The sequence below is a fragment of the Panicum virgatum genome, chromosome 3N (genome assembly GCF_016808335.1).
Source record: "Panicum virgatum strain AP13 chromosome 3N, P.virgatum_v5, whole genome shotgun sequence".
Classification (NCBI taxonomy): domain Eukaryota; kingdom Viridiplantae; phylum Streptophyta; class Magnoliopsida; order Poales; family Poaceae; genus Panicum; species Panicum virgatum.
The window spans coordinates 33,094,064-33,117,959 of record NC_053147.1 but is presented as its reverse complement, the minus strand read 5'-3'; the positions used below and the strand labels follow the sequence as shown (position 1 = coordinate 33,117,959).

At 47.5% G+C, this 23,896-nt stretch overlaps 1 protein-coding gene across 4 annotated transcripts; it reads right to left on the bottom strand.

Annotated features, from left to right (window-relative positions):
* Window positions 1-1,918: 1,918 nt before the first annotated feature.
* Window positions 1,919-23,896, bottom strand: LOC120665751 (phospholipase D zeta 1-like). Of its 4 annotated transcripts, none has more exons than XM_039945413.1 (20): window positions 23,499-23,891; window positions 21,612-21,713; window positions 21,094-21,212; window positions 20,804-20,945; window positions 20,532-20,699; window positions 20,277-20,450; window positions 19,140-19,379; window positions 18,940-19,056; window positions 18,046-18,185; window positions 17,807-17,956; window positions 17,577-17,733; window positions 16,884-17,417; window positions 5,805-5,915; window positions 5,435-5,581; window positions 5,169-5,366; window positions 4,942-5,043; window positions 4,511-4,642; window positions 3,419-3,484; window positions 2,860-2,921; window positions 1,919-2,782 (listed from the first exon to the last, which is right to left on the bottom strand). In XM_039945413.1, the coding sequence occupies exons 1-20, from the start codon at window positions 23,799-23,801 to the stop codon at window positions 2,533-2,535; spliced, it is 3,414 nt and encodes a 1,137-aa protein (XP_039801347.1). In that variant the 5' UTR covers window positions 23,802-23,891; the 3' UTR covers window positions 1,919-2,532. The 4 variants fall into 4 exon arrangements, with proteins under 4 accessions (XP_039801347.1, XP_039801349.1, XP_039801348.1 ...); XM_039945415.1 differs by having other exon boundaries at window positions 21,612-21,993; window positions 23,499-23,861; XM_039945414.1 differs by lacking the exon at window positions 5,435-5,581 and having other exon boundaries at window positions 23,499-23,896.

The window sequence follows — 23,896 nt, the reverse complement described above, 5'->3', positions numbered from 1 at the left end:
CTTGAGTTTTTCCTTGAGTTGCACCCAACTTTGAATTGAGAGGGGTTGAATGTAGGAGTACCAGTTTGCAATTGGGCCTTCACATGCCATGACAAAAGACTTTGCCATGATGGGATCATCTCCGCCAGCTGAGGCGATTGTAGCTTCATAAGTCATTATGAATTGTGCAGGATCGACTGATCCATCATATTTTGGGAGTTGGACAGGCTTGTAGCCGTATGGCCAGGATGTTCGCTGCAAGGCAATTGACAGCGGTGATATTGAGTCGAATGGAGGGTTTGGTTGGAAATGTTGATCTTGATATATATGAGTTGTCTGGCGAAGGTCTTGATCTTCGTGATGTCTGGAATGACCAGCGACTGCGTGGATGTTTGAGGGCTCTTGCGGTTGCCCAACTTCTTCCTGCATTTTCTGGATTTCTGCTTGCATTTCTGCAACTTTGCGTTTTGCTTCAGCCAGCCTCTGAGCTTGCTCGGCTGCTCTCTTTCTGGTCGCCAGTTGATTGGCCAGGTGAGCTTCATTTCTAGGGCGCGAAGCTGAAGGTTGAGTTCATGGTGCACGTTTTGTTCGAGCTGGTTATCTTTAAGCTGGAAGAGGTTGTTTAGTGTTTCAGCCTCGGTTGTTGTTGCTGCTGCCGCCGCCGCTTCTTTTTTGCCTGCTGCCGCGGCATTTTTTTTTGCCTCAATAGCACGTTCTGCTTGGGTACGCTTTTCTTTCTCAGCCAGCTAGGCGGGGGTTGGTTCGATTGGAGGAGATTGTCCGATGGGGACTTCGTGAAGGTTTGAACCTTCAGCGTCAGGAGCGCCCTGGTTGGTGGTTTTCTTTCTTTGTGGGGCCATCGTAAGGTGATTTTTGAGCTAAGAACATGCGTGGGTGCGTCTGTTGGGATCTTCGGCTCGATCACCAGACAGAGAAAGTAGACTTCGGACGAGGGTTAAAACACAAAGAAACGAGTTGCACAATAGAAATTGCACTATAGTTCGCACAAAATGTTCCAACCCGTACAATGTTGGGTGGGGGGTATTTATACCCCCAAACCTTATTACATCATACCAAAAATGCCCCTCTGGTCCTCACGAAGGTCAAGAGATTATATTAGGGGTATTTGGTAATTTCCTTAAGTCGGATAGTCTGACTTGGATACTCCTACTCGGATCACATGTTTCTTGCCCTTCGGGAACCTTCGGTAGTGGTCTTCAACAAGCTTCGTGTGGCGCCGCCTTCATCATTCGCCACTCTTGAGTCACCCGCCGCGCTCGAAGGTTCTTGTCATAACCTTCGAGACTATGGCTCCGAGCGATCCTCGGAACCTTCGGGTTCTGTGATGTGCGGCAATCCTCAGTGACGACCTTCAACAAGCTTCGAGGGACTTCGCCTTTTTCATCCGTCACCTTCGCGCTGCCCGAAGCATTCCGAAGATTCAGGGCATCACCTTCGGACGCCGGACCTCGACGAGCTCTTCCAAACTTCGTCATCTTCGGTGATCCTTCGGGTCACGCCACCTTCGCGCCACCTTCGCGAGAGGGCGATTGCCCAACATAGAGAAATAGTTACTCATTTCACCATAATAATGTCTGAAATCTGGGTCCCTGATCTTCGCCTCAAACCAATTCTCAACCAGAGAAGTCATTTCTCTCTCTAATACAAATTCCCATCTCATGAAATTTTTCTAAAAACCTTCTTAAGAAAATATAGTTCTGGCGTTGAAGATTTTAATGTATTTGGAAGCCCTAGGAGCGTCTCTAAAATCTTATTAATAAACTTTCCAGGGAGGCATATGAGTTGGTAGAAATAAGTAATCTGACTTGACCAAATACGCAATTCGCCACACAAAAAGGTAATAGCATGCAGTCGAAATTCCATCTTGTTTTTCCCCGCAAAACAAAAAATCCTCTTTTTTTGCAGATTGGACTGGAGCTTTAAGCTCTCAAAACAAAATAAGTAACATTAATCTTCAACAGTTTTTACATAGATACAGATAATACACCACATAATGGCAATTCAGGTAACTCATCTACACCTCTTTTAGTGCTTCAAAGACTTGGATGTACAAGCTTCCATTGAACATTTCTACTAAGCACAAATCCGAGCAATTCCTATGTTCGCCAGACTAGAGATGCTTCAACACAGGACATGTACATGTATTGTCCCTCCAACTCGGGGCAAACGAACAGTGCATCCAGTATATGTTAATTGTCAAATATCCTCAGTAAAAACTATAGCACATACACACACAGCAGGATAGGAAAAAAAATGCCAGAGGCAATGTGTACAGCTAACGGAAGACCTATATTATTTGCACTGACAAATAATAAATTTGAGTGTTTCTTGCCCAAAAATTGAACAGGTGTCAAATGAATGAACTGTACTTGTATACTATTCTTTCTAGGAAACTATACTTGTAGTATCTCTATAATGGTATGGTAATATCTTTGTTTCTTTTTTTCTTTCCTATTGACAAAATGTGTAAAGCATCTACAAGCTGATCCTTGCAATATGTACAGCCAAGTGAGTAACTTCACGAGATAGAGGCTAATGGAAAACCTGTGGTGATGTGTAATACTCACTTTCACTGAAATATGGTCTCAAGTCCTCTTGGCACATGAAATCCAAAGGAAAAGAAACAAGATGCCCCTTTACTAACTGTAATCTGTCCATAGGGTCAGTACCTTTGAGATCATGGTCTTGGTAAGCTTCTACTTTCTCTTGGGCGACACCCAAATCAATTGTAGTGTGACCAATTTTGTCCCTCAAGTGAGCAAAGCTTTGCCGAAATTGGGCCCTAAATGGTCACTATATGTTTCAGAGACCACAGCAGTTGATGCGAAAGGCAACTACAATGCAATTTTAAATTCATACCTTGAGTGGATGAGATCGTTGGGTACACAAGAGAAGACATCTTGGTACATCATAGTATTTGCCTGCCATACATGATAGTTAATACTCCCTCCTTCCCCGTTTATAAGGCATACACGTATATCAAGATTCAAACCTTCTCATCTTTGACCAATAATTTGACTATTAAATTTTTATTTTTATAATGCAAATTTCATATGATTGGATTCATAATCAAATATAGTTTACAATGATTATAAGTTTATAATCAAAAGTGATATAATATATGATAAATAAATGGTCAAAGTGTTGTTTAGAAGACCGTGTCATGTTCCACCATGCCTTATAAACGGGGAAGGAGGGAGTATGTATTCAAGAAAGAATGGAATTGACATTTGCATAGGCGTTCAATATAATATGTGCACATAATACAGTTTCAAAACAATTTGACAAACTGAAGGCAACCTAACGGGAAATAGGGATCCAGATTAGTGAGTTTGATATGGATTTCCGGGAAGAAAGTAGTAGCATCATAATTTAGTGCCTATTGATTATACAAAAAAATCAGGAAACACTATCTCACCTTAGCAGTGGCCATCCAGATATTTTTGAATGTTGAATCATCTATAGGATCCATGATGTGGCTAACCTGAAAGTGAAAAATGCATTTTTTTTAAGAACTGTACACGTAACCAATAATCTGCTCTGTAAGGGTAAAAACATTGTCAAATATAATTGTGACTCGGAAACAAATGTCAACTAATTTTTTTGGTGGGGATAAACTGTTTGAAGCAAAAAAAAAATTCATAGGTTTAAAACTTTTCTACCAAGCTTTGATCTGTGGCCATGATATAACAAAATAGTTCTCATGTTAGAAAATTAATCGTGGCTTTATAAATAATCACTTGCCAGAAGTCAGCAAAATTTATGCAGACCTTTCCCATGGAGTTAGTTCCCATGGAGTTAGTTACACTAAATGGAGCAACATGTCAACATGTGACTTTTCTCCTCTGTTCTCAAGGCGTCGCCTAGGCGATGCCTAGGCGTCCATGCGCCGTCCACCGATTTGCGCCTTGCTCGCCTAGGCGTCCAGCCGCCCCACCTTGCTAGGCGTCCGCCTTACCGCCTTGAGAACAGAGCTTTTCTCATATCCAATGCCCCCAATATGGCAATATACCTTTCTTGTGGCCTTGTGGGGCAAACAGTAGAGCTTTCCCCATTCCTTTAATGCAAGTTCTAATATCCAGACTTCTGAGAACTGAATTATTGGCAACACATAAGGAGCAGGAATGCGAAGCACTAAATCATATTTCTCAGGCTCAAGTTCTTGGGAGAGATCTATTGAGACTCAGCTATTACTTTATTAAAAAAACTATGTGTTTTGTCACGCTGATTATAAAAGATTTGATTGCAAATAATTTCTTCTTTATGCAGGAAAAAACATTACTATAAAAGTATGTCTAAAAACTGGAAAAGCAAACGCCAATTTAGTTTATTAAGAAGGCAAATGAACCAGAAGAACAGAAACAAGGACCGCAAGAATCAATATTAAATTGCAAACAGGAGAAATGCAAATCCTGGTTCCATCACTTCTTAACAAAATTGTTGTGGTGTTTCACCACCTAACAGCAGCAAATAAAAAATAAGGCAGGACATAATGGCATAATGGCCAGACCTCTCCTGGACGAAGGCCAAGGTGCTCCGCCCACAGAGATAGACGTAGGCTTAGAGAGAATTTCCCAGCTTCCCAAGGTCTTCCATCCATTTTAGAATTAACAACTTCTTTATCTTCGATGACCACAGCAATCTAGAAGGTGGAAGGGGATAAAAATTTGTCATAACTTCAGCACACTATAAGGTACTTTCTGCTAAGTTACTGTATAGAACATCCATTTCACGAATGAAAAAAAATTATATTCTCAAGATAGTTCTCCTTCAAACTTAATCGTAATCAATAACTAAGTATTTCTTTTTTTTCTTATTTCACACTGTGCATCTATTGTACACTGAAAATTAGGACTGCTTTAGTGATTACATTTGACGTAGCAATATAGGAGCAGGCGAGCAGCATCCCAAAACACAGTTGAACAAAGAAAAGGTGCATACCTCAGAATCCCTTGATCCAAGCAAGCTTCTATCATTTATGTTTGCAGAGCCAATCAATGTAATGCGGTCATCAACTATCATTAGCTTGCTATGTACGTAAATCTACAAAAAAAAGACCATGTTAGAAGGGTATCCTGAATATATTTCAAATGCCAGTTCTATGAAAGATCAATGACAAAGCACAATGGTGACTAGCACTCTGTAAAATGGGAAAAAGCTCATGGTACCTGACTAGTAACCAAGGGACCCCCATCATAAAGTTTACCATGTGCTCTAAGACCATAAAAGGAGATGTAATCATGTGCCTTAGGCCCAATAACATCAAATAGATTCTGAAGAATCGAATTAGGGCCTCTGCATATAGTCCGATATTGCCAGTGCATGATTGCCCTCACTGATGCAGCTCCGCCATCATCAATGCCTCCCTATGATGAGATTATGTAAGTAACCAAACATAGATAGAACATATTTCTAATTTCTAGCAGAAAACTACCTGAAAACCAGGTAAAAGAGGTATGATGATGATGGCCTTAAATCGCTTTTTTTCTCTCTCAGCTCGAAGTATACGCCGATACAATGCTTCTAATACACGGTTTTTTATTGTATCATCTCCTGACAGGCCTGATATGAAAAATTGATTCTGCAAAAGCCCAGAAAAAAGGATGTTGCAATAAAATTGGCGTATATCTTCGCAGATAAGTAATCAGGTGCTTAAGATAAGTGAAAAAGTGCTAATTTTGTTTACACTTAATTTTTCCTCAAATATATTAAAAGAACCATGCAAAATAAGTGAGCGAGAAGAATACATGGCAAACTCCACTTTCAGATTTCAAATTTAAAAGGTCAAAGGAAAAGGCACAAACCTCTATGTATATAAAGTGTTCTGCCTTTTCAATTAGAGAAAAGTAGGCATTGTGGATGCTCCCTTCAATTTGAGTGGTTCCAGCAGACCATTGACCAACACTCCTAACAACCTGAGCCAAAATATAAATTACTTAAGAAGGAAAACCTTATTGCAAAGGAATCAATCTAATGATAGCATACAAGCATGTCTGAAATACTAGATCAGGACTGTATATTATCACTCAGATGATTTTGAACAAATGATGAGCATGTAGGGATACAGCAATGTCATATCAACTTTATCTGGCAAGTTAACGAAATAAAAGTAATGATGAGATGTAGCCACACTCAAAGTTGATTATGTCTGCTGATGCATTTGGATATGAGTTAAATATGTAGACAATTACTCTGTCAGATTACAAGAAGTTGACATCAACAAGAAATCAAGGCACTATTATATTTTTTTTTCATAAAGGCAAAAGTGAGAAACTCTTTTAAACAGCATTAAAACTCTATGTAAAAGGATCCAACAAATAATACTACTAAATAGAGTGGTGGAGAGCCGATTAAGTCCCCCCCCCCCCTCCCCATTAAGCCGCAATATAGTTTCGATCAAAACAACAAAACAGCTTTAGAAAGTCTGGCATAGCAATAGGAGACACTATCAACCACATTGAGTATTACTAACCAAAGTTCATAAACGATATTGTAGTAGGATCTACATTACAGTCATTTAGACCATGTTAGTATGTGTGTCCAAACATTGCTAGAACAGCTAGTCAGCTACTCTTCGCTAATAAATGAAACTGGCAGTCTCATGCCTGTTCATTCAAAAAATAAACATTAGTACCAAGCTGTTTGCAAGACATTCTATGCCCATTTCTACAGATTTCATGTTGCATCTGCGACAAAATAAAAAGCTTTCGCTTGTTTGTTTCTCAATAAATTACTGTTTCATAATTATATATCTGCAAACAATCAAATGGCAGAAGAACTTGTTATTAGTGAAGCATATGTATATACTATATATACTACTTGTTACCTTGAATGAGTGAATGTATAAACAGTGTCTGCAGTTGTGGTATATGAGGTAGTCCATATGGGCCTATGGGCCCTGACCATACTTAACACCCCCCTTCAAACTCAAGGCGGAGGTGGAGGATTAGAAGCATTGAGTTTGAGCAAATGAAGTCGATGTTGCTCTCGAGTTTGTGCTTTGGTGAAGAAATCTGCTACTTGCAACTCTGATGGCACATACTGAAGAGCAATTGTCTGTTGCTGACAATGAGACCGAGTAAAAGAGGCATCAACACCAATATGTTTTGTGAGTTCATGCTTCACAGGATCATTTGCAATCTGTATGGCTCCGGTACTATCACAAAGGAGAGGTGTGGGGGTATCACAGGAAATACCAAAATCAGCTAGCAACCATCGAAGCCATACAATCTCTGAAGTGGTAGTGGCAAGTGCTCGAAGTTCTGCCTCCGTACTTGATCGAGATACAGCTGACTGCTTCTTGGACTTCCAAACATGAGAAGAACCAAGAAAAATACAATAACCAGTGACTGAACGACGGTCTGTGGGATCACTCGCCCAAGTGGAGTCCGAGTAAGCATGAAGACGTAGTGGACTATCATGAGCATAGAGTAAGCACTGCGATGATGTCCCCCTTAAGTACCGTAGGACACGAAGCAAGTGTCCAAAGTGAACCGATGTAGGAGCACTCACAAACTGACTCAAGATATGCACAGCATGAGCAATGTCAGGTCGAGTAACAGTGAGATAAACAAGACTCCCGACAATATGCCTATACCGAGAGGGATCCTCCAAGGGAGCACCATCAGTAGGACGAAGTTGCAAGTGAAGATCCATAAGTGTTGCAGCCGTCCGATTATCAGTAATGCCAGAGCGGGCAAGAAGATCTTGTATATATTTGGACTGAGAAAGATAATAGCCCTTGGCAGAGAATGCAAAACCTCAATCCCTAAGAAATAACTGAGAGGACCTAAATCAGACATCTGAAATTGCTCCCCAAGTTGCTTCTTCACATGAGAAATGTGTTCTATATCATCTCCCGTAATCAACATATCATCAACATATAGAAGAAGCAAAGTACGTCCATGCGGAGAATGATGAATAAATAAGGCTGGATCATGTTCACTTGGTGAAAAGCCTGCAGCCCGTATTACAGAAACGAAGCGTTGAAACCAAGCACGAGGAGCCTATTTGAGACCATATAATGCACGACGAAGACGACAAACATATCCTGAAGGTGCATAGACACCTGGTGGGGGTTGCATATACACTTCCTCATGTAAATCACCATGGAGAAAGGCATTCTTAACATCCATCTGAGAGATAGTCCAAGAACAAGAAGCAGCCACTGCAATTAGAGTGCGAACAGTGGTCATGTGAGCAACGGGAGCAAATGTCTCATCATAATCAAGACCTTGAGTTTGCTGAAAACCCCTAGCAACCAAGCGGGCTTTATATCTCTCAATAGAACCATCTGATTTGGTTTTAATTTTGAATACCCATTTGCATGTGATAGGTACTGCATGAGATGGTAATGGAATAAGATCCCAAGTACATGTGCGCTCAAGTGCAGCCAGTTCCTCAGTCATAGCAACCTGCCACTCTGGAATATTGGCAGCTTCATGATAAGTGGATGGCTCATCAATAACAGCACCAACACGTGAGAAACCAAACCTGTCAGGTCGCTCAATAGTGGTACGATCACGTAAATTGTAGTGCTGACCAATCTGTGACTCATTAGAAACATCATGTGACTGATGAAGAGTATTAGAATCATTAGAAATAGGAGCATCAGGAGTGGCTGAGGAAGGTGGATTAGATGGAGGTTCGGTAGGAGCTTTGGGACGATGAGTGTAAACTTTTGTGACAGGTGGTTTAGAGGGTGGAGGTGGTGGTGGAGGCTCAACGGGTGTGATGGAAGGAGTGGGATCAGGAATAAGTGTAACAGGTGGTGGTGGTGGTGTAGTAGCAGTATCGCTGGATGAAATAGGAGGAAGAAAAAGAAACGATGTGAACTCTGTGGGCGAATACGAGGGCTGAGTAGAAGGGTTGTAAAAGAACGGATGATTCTCAACAAATGTCACATCACGAGAGATACGCATGCGACGAGAGGAAGGATCATAACAACGGTAACCCTTATGCTCAAGACTATAACCAAGAAAAACACATTCAACAGACTGGGCAGTTAACTTAGTTTGCTCACGAGGTGCAAGCAAGACATAGCACGTGCACCCAAAAACTCGGAGATGGTCATAGTTAGGAGGTATACCAAAAAGAACCTCACCAGGACATTTACCAGCAAGTTTGGAGGAAGGTTGCCGATTAATAAGATAAACAGCAGTAGAGACAGCTTCTCCCCAAAAATGAGAAGGCACAAATGATGCAATGAGAAGTGTGCGAGCAGTCTCAATAAGATGGCGATGTTTACGTTCAGCAACACCATTTTGAGCATGAGCACCTGCACATGAGAGCTGAGCAAGGGTGCCCTCGGAGGTGAGAAACTGGCGAAAAGCTGGCGCCAAGTATTCACCTCCAGAATCAGAACGAAAAACTCTAACAGCAGTGGAAAATTGAGTGTGCACCATGCGAGCAAAGGACTGGTAAATAGAACATAGTTGGGATCGATGTTTCATAAAATAGATCCAAGTGTATCGAGAATAGTCATCAATGAAAATGACATAGTAACTGTGACCACCCTTGGAAGCAAAAGGTGAAGGACCCCAGACATCTGAGTGAATAAGATCAAAAGGTCGAGTGGAATGAGAAGTACTACTAGAATATGGGAGCTGTACCTGTTTGCCAAGCCTGCAACCCTTGCAGTGGAAACTAGAATCAATAGGGATACGACCAAGACGACCCTCATGAATTAGGGTAGACAATCAAGACCCACATAGGTGGCCAAGACGATGATGCCACTTGACAAAAGATGACCCTGATGATGACACAGCAGATGACACACGAGCAATGGAAGAAGATGTAAGGTGTCCAAAACATAGAGGTTAGAAGAATCTCTACGGCGATGACCAGTCCCAATCACACTTCCACTATGACGATCTTGGATAAAACATGATGAATCATCAAATCCAACAAAGCAGTTCATATCAGCTATTTGACCCACTGATAAAAGATTCATAGATAGCTGAGGTACGCAGGAAACATCAGGTATATAAAAATAGGGAGAGTGAAGGGAACCCTGGTGAGTAACATGACATGATGTACCATCAGCAGTGTGGACAGAAGTAGCATTAGTGACTGGTTTACATGCTACTAACTTAGACTTGTCAGACGTCACATGAAAAGCCCCTGAATCCAGAATCCAAGACTGCGAAACAATGTTCTGAGAGGCAGTAGCGATTGACACGGTTCCATTAGTATGAACCCCAGCATCAAGTTTGATATCACTAGCCATAACACTGGATTGCAATATGTTGAAGAAATGCTGATACTTAATGTTGAAGAAATGCTGATACTTGTACTCAAACCAGAGAACAGAGGCTGGGCAGAGCTCCCGTACAGCAACAGACCAACCAGCAGAGGGCAAAAACCAACCAGAACAGAGCAACACAGAGCAGCACAGCAGAGCAGAGGCGGACGGCGTGGAGGAGTCCAGCAGCACAGCCGCACCCCCCCTGAAGAAGATGCAGCAGCAGCAGAGGAATCGCAGCATGTTAGCAGCTCAATTTTCACTCTCATTGAGCTGAGAGGATGACACTCAAGTTGGGGAAGTTTTCTGGGTTTTCTTCATTCACACTCACAATGCCATGCCTTCCAACAGGAGGGGTGGCCACACATATATACAGCCAGCCAAGGAGCTGCTAACTGCCTAGTCTAAGATGCTCCTGCTGTCCTAGAAAAGTAGATGCTAACTGCTGCTGTCCTACTAACTGCAGCTGTCCTAGCAAACTAAAAAACAGTCCAAGATGATGTCCTCTAGGGGCAGCACAAACCCACTGCATGCTGCAGCAAAAAGGAGATGCTGCAGCCCCACAAAGACCAAGAGTACAAGACTTATTCCCTTCATTCTCCCCCTAAGCCTTGTGCGTCGTCTTGTGGGAAAGTTGGACCATCCCGGTCCTGGAGCAAAGCTCAAGGAACTTGATCCTCCCAAGGGGCTTGGTGAGCAGATCCACAAGCTGATCCTTGGTGTTGATGTAGCTCGCCTTGATGCTCCCTTCCTCCAAGCAGCCTCGGATGAAGTGATACCTCACCCGGATGTGCTTGCTCCGTTCGTGGAAAACGGGGTTCTTCGCCAAGGCCAGAGCGGACTTGCTGTCCACCCTGAGCTCCACTGCTCCAGTGTCTCTGCCGAGTAGATCACTAAGCAGTCGAGCGAGCCAGAGCGCCTGAGTCGACGCGGTGGAGGACGCTATGTACTCGGCCTCGCAGCTGGACAAGGCCACCACCTGTTGCTTGACCGACTACCAGCTAACGAGGCACTCGCCGAGGAAGAAGAGGATCCCGCTCATACTCTTGCTGGTGTCGATGTCGCCGGCGTGGTCGCTGTCGCTGTACCCGACGAAGTGTGCCGCCCTAGGGCACCTCGGGTAGTGGAGACCGTGGTCGAGAGTCCCCGCAACATAGCGGATGATCCTCTTCACGGCCTGCTGGTGCTCCGTCGTCGGTCGCTGCATGAACCGACTGACGTAGCCGACGGAGAACGCCAAGTCCGGCCGTGTATGGGCGAGGTAGCGGAGGCTCCCCACAAGACGTCGGTACTGAGTAGCGTCCACCTCCTCCGCCGTGCTGTCACGGCTCAGCTTCAGCCTCTCCTCCATCGGAGTGAGGGCTGGGTTGCAGTCGGTGAGCCCAGCGAGCTCGACGACGCGCTTGGCGTAGGCGGTCTGTCGGAGTGTGATCCCGGAGTCGTCCTGGTGCACCTCAATCCCCAGGTAGAAGGAGAGAGGCCCCAAGTCGCTCATCTGGAAGGTGGCCTTCATCTCCTCCTTGAACACCGCCACCTCCGCATCCTTGGTGCCGGTGATCACCAAGTCGTCGACGTAGACACCCACCAGCAGGGCATTGCCTCCTTTGCCCCGCCGGTAGATGGCCGCCTCGTGCGGGCTTTGCTCGAAGCCCATCCCCTTGAGCGTGGAGTCCAGCTTGGCGTTCCACGCCCTCGGGGCCTGCCGCAAGCCATAGAGGGCCTTGCGCAGACGTAGCACCTTACCCTCCTTGCCGGGGATCGCAAACCCCGGCGGCTGGTGCACGTAGACCTCCTCCTTCAAGTCGCCGTTGAGAAACGCCGACTTGACGTCCATGTGATGGACACGCCAGCCCTCCTGGGCAGCTAGCGCAAGGAGGAGTCGCACGGACTCCATCCGTGCCACGGGAGCGAAGGCATCGTCGAAGTCGACTCCCTCCTGCTGCACGAAACCTCGTGCCATCAGGCGAGCCTTGTGCTTGACGACGGTGCCGGCCTCATCCCTCTTCAGCTTGAACACCCACTTAAGGGTGATCGCGCGGTGACCGCGAGGGAGATCAGCAAGCTCCCAAGTGCGGTTATTCTCAACCGCGTCCATCTCCGACTGCATCGCGGCACGCCATGCCGCGTGTCCCTCGGCCTCTGCAAAAGACCGAGGCTCGCCGTCGTCGCACGCGAGGTGCAACTGCGCCTCCAGGTCGTGAGGCACCAGTCCCGGCACCGGCTGATCGCCGAGAAGGTCCTCCATCGTACGGTACCGCAGCGGCTCACCGTCGTGGTACGCGTCGATGCGCTCCTCGTCGTGAGAGAGCGGAGTAGCGAACTCCACCGGGCTGTGAGCAGGTGCTGGAGTAGGCGTGCCCGGAGGAGTGGCTGTCGGTGCTGGAGTGCGCGGCGTCGCCGGCTGTGGTGGTACAGCTGAGGAACTCGACGCAGCCGGAGTCGTAGCTGAAGGGCGTGGTGCCGCCGGTGTGGCGGGCGCCGTAGTCGGTGGAGGCTCGGGGACCGGGGTAGGCACGCTCAGCGAAGAAGAGCTGCCTACTCCCCCAGCTCCCTCGAAGTGGACGTACTCGACGGTGAAGTCGTCGTACGTCGGAGCCGAGCCGTCATCCACCGCCTTGTCCCACGCCCATCCTCGCCCTTCGTCGAACACAACGTCGCGCGCTATGCGCACACGCTGTGTCTCCGGGTCGAGAATGCGGTAGGCCTTCGAACCCGCCGCGTAGCCGATGAACACTCCCGGAGTGCTCCTGTCGTCGAGCTTGCCGATGTGGCCAAGCTCCTTGGCGAACGCGAGGCAGCCGAAGACCCGCAGGTGGGAGACCGCCGGCTTGCGCCCATGCCAAGCCTCATACGGCGTCATGCCGTCGAGTGCCTTGGTGGGCGAGCGGTTGAGGATGTAGACGGCTGTCACCACCGCCTCTCCCCAGAAGACAGTCGGCATCCCCCTCTGCTTGAGGAGGGCCCGGGCCATCCCCACAACCGTCTGGTTGCGCCGCTCGACGACGCCGTTCTGCTGCGGGCTGTACGGCGCGGAGTAGTGGCGCTGGATGCCCTCATCCGCGCAGTACGCCGCGAACTCGGCCGCCGTGAACTCGCCGCCGTTGTCGGTGCGCAGCACGCGCAACTTGCGGCCGCTCTCCGCCTCCGCAGCAGCCTGAGCACGCCTGATGGCGTCCGCAGCCTCTCCCTTGCTATCGAGGATCATCACCCACATGAAGCGGGAGAGGTCGTCGACGAGCAGCAGGAAGTAGCGCCGTCCTCCTGGTGTGACCGGTGTCACCGGGCCACACAAGTCCCCGTGTACGAGCTCGAGCCGCTCCTTGGCTCGGAAGCTCGCCTGCTGGGGGAAGGAGTGCCGCCTCTGCTTCATCAGCACGCAGGCGTCGCAGAGCTGCTCCACGTGGTCGAGGCACGGGAGGCCTCGCACCATCTCCTTGGCGCCGAGCCGCTTCAGGGCCTCAAAGTGGAGGTGCCCAAAGCGCTCGTGCCACTGCCATGCCTCGTCGTCCCTGCGAGCTGCAAGACAAAGAGGCTGGGCCACCCCGACATGGAGGATGTAGAGGCGGTTCTTCCCTCGAACCACCCTGGCGAGAAGCTGGCGACGGTGGTCCCAGATGCGGAGGACCCCGCTGTCGATCACCACGCGGGAGCCGCTCTCATCGAGCTGCCCAAGGCTGATGATGGAGTTCCGCAGCGCCGGAATGTAGTAGACTCCGGTGTGCATCCGGTGCTCTCCGGACTTGGCGGTGAAGATCACGGAGCCCACGCCCTTGATCTCCACGGCGGAGGAGTCCCCGAACCTGACGGAGCCACCTACGTCGGCGTCCAGGTCGGAGAAGAACTCCCGCCGCCCGGTCATGTGGTGCGTGGCGCCGGAGTCGAGGTACCGGCCATCGACCCTGTCGTCGTCGGAGCCGTTGCCGAGGAGAACTCGGGCACGCGGCTCGTCGAGGTGGAGTAGAGCGGTGACAGGCGGTGCCGCCGGCTGCGGCTCCATGTCCCCGTGGAGTAGGAACAGAGCCGGCTCGTCATCCGGCTGGGCCTCCGCGACGTGGGCTTGGCCCCCACGCCTCCGCTGCGGGCAGTCCCTGGCCCAGTGGCCGGGCCTGCCACAGTTGTGGCAGGCGTCGTCTCGTGCCGCCTTGGGCCTGTCAGCGGCGCCGCCCTGAGCATCTCCGCGGGCGCCACCCTCGGCGCGCCCTCGTGCCCCGGCTTGGGCACCTCCGCGCCCCTTTCGCGGCTTGCCGCGCTTGCGGCCACCAGTCGAGGAAGAGGGCTCCCCCCTCCTCCTGTCACCGCGCCGAGCCTCCCACTGCTCCTGAGTGAGGTGGAGCTTCCGACCGATGGAGATGCCTCCCGAGGCAGGCTGTGGCTCGTCGCTGTCGACGACCTTGAGGCGACCTATCGCCTCCTCGATCGTCATGGTGGAGAGGTCTAGCAGAGACTCGATCGAGCGAGCGGTCTGCCTGTACCTCTCGGGGACGCAGCGGAAGAGCTTCTCGACGGCTCTCTCCTCGTCGTAGGTGTCGTCGCCGAACTGCACCACCTTCTGCAGTAGAGTGTTGAGACGGAGGGCGAAGTCATCAACATCCTCACCTGGCTTGAAGGCCAGGTTCTCCCACTCCTTGCAAAGTGCCTGGAGAGTGGTCTTGCGGGCGCGGGCGCTGCCGATACGTGCCGCAGCGATGGAGTCCCAGGCCTCCTTGGCAGTTCGCTTCTTGGAAAGCGTGAACTGCATCTCGGGCGGGGCTGCTGCGATGAGAGCATCCAGCGCCCGTCGATCCTCATCATAGTCGACGTCGCCGTACCGGACTGCCTCCCACATATGCCGCACCTGGAGCTTCACCTCCATGACTGCGGCCCACTCAACGTAGTTGGTCTTGGTGAGGGTGGGCCACCCACCACCGGGACCGACGTCCCTGACCACCGCCTGGAGGCCGTGGTAGCCGGGGGCGCCGCCGCGTGCACCCCAGCCAGGAGCTCCGCCACCGCCCTGCGCGCCGCCGCCAGGGGCGCCGCCTCCGCCGCCGGGCGCGCGGCCCCCTGGGCCGTCGCCGGGCGCGCCGCCCCCTGGGCCGCCGCCGGGCGCGCGGGCCCCTGGACCGTCGCCGGGCGCACCGCCATCTAGGCCGCCGCCGGGCGCGCGGGCCCCTGGACCGCCGCCGGGCGCGCCGCCGTCCAGGCCGCCGCCGCCGGGGTGGACTGCTGCCCACCGCGCGGTCCGCTCCCGCGCTCTCTCCCTCTCCAACTCCTCAAGGTCCTCGTCGGCGGTGGCGTCGCCGGCGATGGAGCCGCTGAGGCTGCCGCGCAAGGTCTCAACCTCGACCTCCGCCGCACGCGCTGCATCCTCCGCCGCCTCTGCTTCCACCTCCGCCCTGGCCGCCGCCAGCTCCGCTGCAGCCAGCCTGGCCGCCCTCGCCGCTGCTGCAGCGGCTTGTGCCGTCGCTCACCTGCGCTCCTCTGCCGCGGCGAGCTCGGCATCTCGCTGACGCCGTGCGCTCGAGGTGACCGAGCGCTGAGACGGTGCGTCGGACATGGCGCGCCTCCAGGGGGCTGCTGCGTGGAGAAGACGCAGCCTCAGACGAGCTGCCGCTCGTCTGCTCGGGTGAGGAAGGTGGAGTAGAGGGTGCAGCAGGTGCTGCTGCGCTAGCCGCTGCTGCTGCGCTAACTGCCGCTGCTGCTGCGCTAGCTGCTGTGCTAGCTGCTGCTTGGGAGGGAGAAGTGCAGGAAATGTCTAACCTACAGAAAAGTACGGCTCGGATACCAGATGTTAGCAGCTCAATTTTCACTCTCATTGAGCTGAGAGGATGACACTCAAGTTGGGGAAGTTTTCTGGGTTTTCTTCATTCACACTCACAATGCCATGCCTTCCAACAGGTGGGGTGGCCACACATATATACAGCCAGCCAAGGAGCTGCTAACTGCCTAGTCTAAGATGCTCCTGCTGTCCTAGAAAAGTAGATGCTAACTGCTGCTGTCCTACTAACTGCAGCTGTCCTAGCAAACTAAAAAACAGTCCAAGATGCTGTCCTCTAGGGGCAGCACAAACCCACTGCATGCTGCAGCAAAAAGGAGATGCTGCAGCCCCACAAAGACCAAGAGTACAAGACTTATTCCCTTCACAGCAGAGGAGCGAGGCGCAGCAGCTGGAGAAGAGGCCGCGCAGGGGGTCCACGACGGGCGGGCGGATGGGCGGGCACTGCAGAGGACGTGCTGCCACGGGCGGCAGGCGACGGGCGGTGACAGCGGCTCCGCGACGGGCGGCCGCGCGAGACAAGGCGGGGCGGCGACGGGCCACGCCCGCACGCGAGCCGCGACGGGCAGCTGCAAAACGGGTCCGCAACTCGCGGATCCGCGACGGCGGACAGTCGCCGGACAGCCGGCGGCGGCGGAACAGTGGATCTCGGGTGGGATGACGTATCCCTAACCCTACCTGCTCTGTACCATGTTACCTTGAATGAGTGAATGTATAAACAGTGTCTGCAGTTGTGGTATATGAGGTAGTCCATATGGGCCTATGGGCCCTGACCATACTTAACACTACTAATTAAGAGAAAACTTGCATCAGAGAATTCCTGTCTATGGAACCTTAATCTTCAGTGTTTACTGTTTAGTTTATTGCAGAGAACCATGTACTGACCTGACAACGACAAGCTACCCTTGGACCAACTTGTCCAATGTCAAGTACTGAAGCTACTTGGTCACCTCGCTCCTGCTTTTCCCACCATTTCTTGTCCATGAGATTCCTATCATCTTTCGATGAATCAAAATGTCTAATAGATGATGACTCATGGGAACTGAGATTGTCCACAAAACTTCTCATAGGTAAATCCTGATGAGAAGACTCCAACTTTGCCTTTCGGTTGAGCAAAGGCTGATTAAAACTCTTTTTGTTTAAGCGATCTGAATGGTTAATAATGTCTAAATCAGTCACCCTTAAATCTGCACTGGACAATTCCTGAGGCTCAAGTTCTTGAGGTAGAAGCAATGGAACATCCTGACATGATGTGCGTGATGTCAAGACTGGCTTTCTAATATCAGTATCTCTATCATGATATTGTTTACCCTCAGCCTCATCATTTGTTTCTTTGCTTCTACCCTTGTAGTGTGGTATTACCATATGGTGATGAGGCATCAGTAAGGGGATTGCTTGCTCATTTAGAGCTTTGTTCCTCTGAAAAGGAAAACAAAAAAGAAAAGGAACAGTGAATTTACAATACAACAACAACAACAACAACATAGCCTTTTTTTCCCAAGCAAAAGAAAAGGAACAGTGAATTTACAATAATTATAAGAAAACTTTACAACAAGTAGATCAATGCATCAAACTAACCTTTGCATAATTCCAGCGCTGAACAAAATGCCTCGCTACATCACGGCAAGGTGGACCATAGAGAGCACATTGAACATCATGCCAAGGCATGCGGGGATATTTAGCACGGTCCAGCTCATCTTTCATGGTGTCCTCCCAAGAATTGGGCTCAGATTCCCTTTACAGAGATGAAGTGACATTTACGAACTTTGCCCCATACATGTAAAGGGTAAAAGATAACAACACATTACCTGGGATTGTAGTAGTCCTTTCCTGGCCATATCACAGGAGGAGAATCTGTGACTTTGTGCTCAGGACTATCATAGCGACCAAAGCACAGATCAAGACCTCCAATATAACATACTTGATTGTCAACTATCACAATCTTCTCATGGTGTGACCTTGAAGCCAAAATATGAAGGCTAAATTGTCAGAAAAACAATAAACTTTTATTGAACATAAGAAACAGGGAACAAAGAATCCTTCATACCACAAGTATACACCACTTGAGAAATGATCAGGGTAACGCAAAACTTTGACATTTTCATGAATGTTAAGTAGCCTTTGCTTACTGTATAAGCTATTAATCTTCAGTGCAAGAGCAACTTCCTTGTATAAGAGAATGTAAATCTGCAAAATCGAGTTCAATGTCATCCAAGATAACAGGTAATTATCAAGCAACGGTTCAACCTCCCGATTGAAAACAACTTGTTATTCCAACCGGAGGTAGTAACTGATATGTTGCACACGTTATCAGCTGTTCCAAAAAGTTTGATTATGTCTGAAAGTCGAAGGAGAGAAATATAGAAGAGGTTTTTTTCATCACTACTCAACAGTAAAAAAACATAGTATGGTTTCTTAAAATAATTTCTTTGTATAACATAATTTATATTGAATGAAGGGGGTGTGTGGTGTGTTTGTGGGTCTATGTATGACTCTTTTCTTCTTCTATCAATACAATGATACGCAGTTCTCCTGCGTGTTCGAGAGAGAAAAATGAATGAAGGGCGGGCCTGGTGCAACGGTAGAGCCTACCGTCTATAATCGGAAGGTCCCGGGTTCGAGCCCCAGACTCTGCACATTTGTGCGGGAAAGGCTTGGTGCTTAAAACAATCCTTCCACAGACCCCCACGCAGTGCGGGAAGCCTACGGCACTGGGTACACCCTTTAACATAATATATATTGCCTAATGAGGCAACTTTGGAAATACTATGGTGAGTGCTTAGGATGGCATGTGAAGCAGCAAACATGCAAGCCATACATGATTTGGACATATAACAAGTGGCAAAGGTTGCTTCATAATTCCAACTCCAAGTCCTTCATAACCTGGCTCTTGACATTTTCTGATGAAAATTAAAGTTAAAAAGAAAAGCCATGACAGTACCTGTACACCCTGCTTAGCTCTTGCTTCCAGTAGGGCATCAAGCCTAGATGACCCATGATTTTGGAATGGACGTCGAAGATACAACTCTGGGCAGAGCCACCAGCCAGTAATAAATATCTACTCCAAAATTGAATTGTTTGCCTCAGACAACTGGAGGATAATTATCCTGCAGTAAATGTTGAAGAAAATAAAAAGCTAACCTCTGATTTAGCTTCCTCAATGGAGGACGCAATAGCTTCGAAGGCAGCTTTCCCATCTATAAACCATTGTGCCATACTCCCATCTTCCAACAAACCCCTCGGTGGCGCAAATGAGCCAAAACGATGAGGATAACACCAACCTTCTGGAGGTTGTCGAGCAGCATTTATTGCAGTAACCCAGTCCTTGACCTTAGAAGAGCTTCTTGTGCGTAGCTTTATCGTCCGGCCACCAGAAGACACCTTTCTCCAATGAATAGCACAATGAGGTTCAGACTCAACAGGAAAGGAAAAGTGATGCATACAGAATTATGCTGCTAAGTCGATCGAAATATAGTGAAACCAACATCACCAGACAGGGAGATTTTTTATTATTTTATCACATACAATCTATGCAAGCTACCTACAGCGATGAACCACATGTTTCAGTATACTATGTTCTACACAATGACCAGCAGTCTCATGCATGCACCTGATATACCGAATGTTCCAAATGGTTGCACAGATAACATTGAAACAATTATGAAAACTATGACGAATTGAAAAGAGTTAAACTGACAAACTGTAAGTCTCAGATGATTTTTCACTTCAATCTTGTGACTATGGTATTAGAAATAAAATGTGGACACCGATACATAAGATTCTTCTACCATGGAGATGGACAGCAACATAGAAAGGCTTTTTTTGGCTCAGTGCTTTCTATTTCTGGAATTTTGAGAGATCCATAGCAATCAAATCTTACTAGAGTCAATGAGGAACTTTGTAGCTAAACAAATTTCAATAGCAACAAGGCACAATATTGCAAATGGAACTAGCCCTGACTCAACAAGCCCTTTGGCTATTGGATACTCCGATGTTTATAAGCTGGAAGGAACTAGTGTAAACGAGAAGAAATAGGAACCCAAATTCGAGCCAAAGAGGACTCAAAATTTTGGTGGCAGGGGTGCACACCCACACCTTTGACCGATTGAGCTAGACTCAGTTCCTAAAACATAAAAAGTACGAGAGGGTCCTTTTGGGCTTGTGACCTGTGAAACATTATTATTTAGAGTTCCATGTACTTTAAAACTACTTGTTATAAGTCAGAACAAGTTCCTATTTGAACACAGAATTTCCGACATGGCCATATGGGATACGTACCTGGAATCCAAAATGCAGTGGGTTACGTTCTTTGATCTCTTTTGCTAAAGAAATCTGTCCTTCTCCATTTATATCCATATGTGGCAATGCATCAAAAATAATGACATCTAAAAGCTTTGGATCAAAAGGATCTTCAAGCAAAGCCAAGAATCCTGGCTTCAGGACAACCCAGACCTGTTGAACAAATAACCCATTGAACAACTCAAACACAACAGCAAAATATCTGAGAACAAAGCACAACTGCAAAAAGCTTACCTTTTGCCAATTGCTCTTGCAACAATTAAATAATCCGCATGAACAACATCGCTTTTTTCGATCCTTCTGAATCTTTGGCAAATGTCCAACTGAAACGTAGTCTTCTTTTAGCTTAGGCCCATACTCAGGTAAAAATGACAAACATGACACCTCCAAAAATTTGCAAACCTGTTGTAAAACATAAAGATAACCAGATGAGTTGTTCTGCATGACATTTTTATGCTCAATTACTAGGGGATCTATGATAGTGAAATGTAAAATGCTTTTGGTACCTCCTGCGAATTGACAATATCCAAGTTCCCTAAGAAATGGTTCAGATATTCTTGCATTGCAACTTTTGCTCGATCAGAAATAGAGTTTTGACGTCCAATAGCTGGTCGGATGACAGGCAAAACAGCACTTGAAGGAACATTTCTGCCACAACAGGTTCAATGTCTTGCTTACTGCATGCATGGAATAACATATGGAGACTTAACTGCTCTAAAGCAACATATGCGATGTGATAAAGCGTACCTATAGTAACTTATAATAAACTACCACCATAATTTGTAAACATGTTTACCTATTTCTAATGGAGTTATCGTCATATTGTGGTGGAACATTCACATCATCTGCTTCATCCTCATCATGTACTACTGGCATGTGCTCCCCAATTCCCAAATTTTGGAGCCATTCTTTGACCTTCAATGGCAGAATACAAAAATTAATTCGATGTCATAGGCTTAAATTGAAGTATGTCCCATTATGAGGAGAAAGAAGTGTAGTTGACTAAAAATTACATAATGCAATACCCCTAAAAGATGAGGAGGCCCAAACTAAAAACATCTTTTCTAATTTCTAGAACCGATATCCCTAATGTTACACAGCTTGAAAATTTAGCACACACCAGATTAGTTTAGCAACATTAATTCGTTAAAAATTAAGAAGAGACACCAGATTAGTTAAGCGTGTAATCTGTTGAAAATTTAGCATACACTGGACTCGTTGAAAACTGTTTGGGGTCTAACATGGGGTTCACTGGAAATGATAAGGGCTCAAAGAAAAAAGTAGATCAGGAAACCAGTTTCCAGAAAAACTAACCTGCTCCTGCTTTTCATGGAATTCCTCAAGAAATTCACGCCTCTTCAATGCAAAGTGCAGATAGAAAACCTGTGAAGCTTTCTTATATAGACGCCACCTAAACTGATAGAAGTAGTGAACATTATTCAGAGCAGATATGGCACATTCGTAACTACTGTGATAAAACATAGAACGACAAAAATATGGATGCGCATGAGAAGCAAATAAATAAGTATTCAAGATGATAAAATATGCATAATGTGACAAAGGTATTCCCTCATGAGTTTCTAATGATAGTTCTTTTTTATCTGTTCTATGTTTATGCCTGCACACGTGGTTGTTCTTCATGTGTATTCTATTGTACTGATCGTCAAGATCAACGCATGATCCACAAAGGTCCCAACTGCATACAGAGGTGAGAAGGAAAGGGTAACAAAGACCGTTCAACAATCTGTTCACAACAAAAGCATGCTAAAAAAATAGATGATACAAGCTTACATATCATGTCAGTATACCCTTACATCCATACTTTTTATCTAAATGTGCCTTTCCACCATCAAAAATGGATTTACCATAATCAAATAACTGTCTACAGCCAATTGAGAAGAATGTACATACGAGCCAAAGCCAATTGCAAGATGAAATATCAAAGACCTTCCAAAGGCAAAAACAAGATTGTCAATAAGTTACTAGAATTGTGTTCATAGGATTCGCAGTACATGTTTGTGGTTCAATATTTGTTATAAGTATGGTTCCCAAGGGCATGGCTCGTTTGGTTGGAACTTGGTTTGCAAATTCGTGATTGGGCTCGTGGTTCACAACGAGAAAAATAAGGGGAAATACAACGAAAAGGAGATTACACTAGTTAATAGAAAGGGGCACCGCCATCTAAAGTGGAATAGGCTGTGGACACAGGAGGGGGGGGGGCGTCAACCTGAGAGGGGGGGTTAGCGTGACCATGTGCTGTGGTGGCAGATCAACCACCACCGCAGACAGTTGGAAGAGCGTGATCTGGGAGCATCACATGATGGGTAAGCTCTCTAACGAGCAGATTGGAAAGAAGAAATGTTGTGTATGAGAAGGTGACCAGGAACGAAGAACCAACGCTGTCAGATCGTTGATAAACACGTTGATAAACAGTCCAAAAGTGCAAAACGAGTTTTACGGAAACGGATCGCTATAATTTCAAATGCAAAGGACACCACCATCCAATACGTCTAACTTTTTATAGCCAAAAGATAAGTAGCATGACATTTTAAGCATGCAAGTCAGCAAACATGTACAATGAAGTATGAGGGGAAAAGGTGACACAGAGACATCGTTGTACCCAAACAGGGCAAAATTTTCCATGTATTTATTCAGATGGGAAATACCAGATACCTAGACATCCAGTTGATAGAATAAACATGAAGCCATCATTGCTAATCTATCCAGACATCAAATTTGATGGAAGAACTGCTCATGAGAAAGAAGTCAAGAACTCAGGTCAGTCTGACCAACCAATTGAAATTTTGTAGTCAAAGACCTCGTGTTCCCAACATTAAACTAGGGAAAAAGGACCTTCAAACAGTCATGGACTTGCCATTCTGTTGAAGTCGCCTGAATGATACTGGTTAGTGGTCAACTAAAAATTGGCACAAAATCGATGTCTAATTTCAATGCTTCGCTTCCACTTCGCATATGTAATACACATGCCACTTCCAGAAAGATAAACTAAATCATTAGCAACCACCGTCCATACGTGCTGTAATTGAACGCACATCTTATCGTGGATTCCACCCACCAAGAGAGCGCGATTTCCAGAGTAATCAGGATCGCATCACACCGAATTCACATGACTTTCCAGGGCTCATTTTTTCGTCAAACAATCCACCAAAACCTCAAAACAATTGGGGAAGGATCGCGGACCTGCTTGTAGTGGACCTCGATGGTGTAGGAGAGGAGCATGGGCGTGATGTCCCCGGCGTCGGGGCGCGAGACGGCGACGATGGAGGCCCGGGGCAGCTCGTCGAACACCCGCGCCGCTTCGGGCACCCGGAGCGACGCCGAGGCCGAGGCCGCGAGGACCTCCAGCCGCCGCTCGGGCTCGGGCTCGGGCTCCGGGTCCGACGGCGACGCCTCCCCCTCGGGGCCCGCCGGCGGCGGCATCCGCGCGTAGCGGTAGTGGCCGTGGCGCGATCCCGCCGGCGGCGGCAGGCGCTCCAGGTTCATGGACGGATGCTTCGCGGGGAGGAAGGACAGCTGGGACGGGCTCGATCTGATTGGCCGGCGGAATTGCCCGAGTTTTTTTTTCTTTTTTTTCTTAT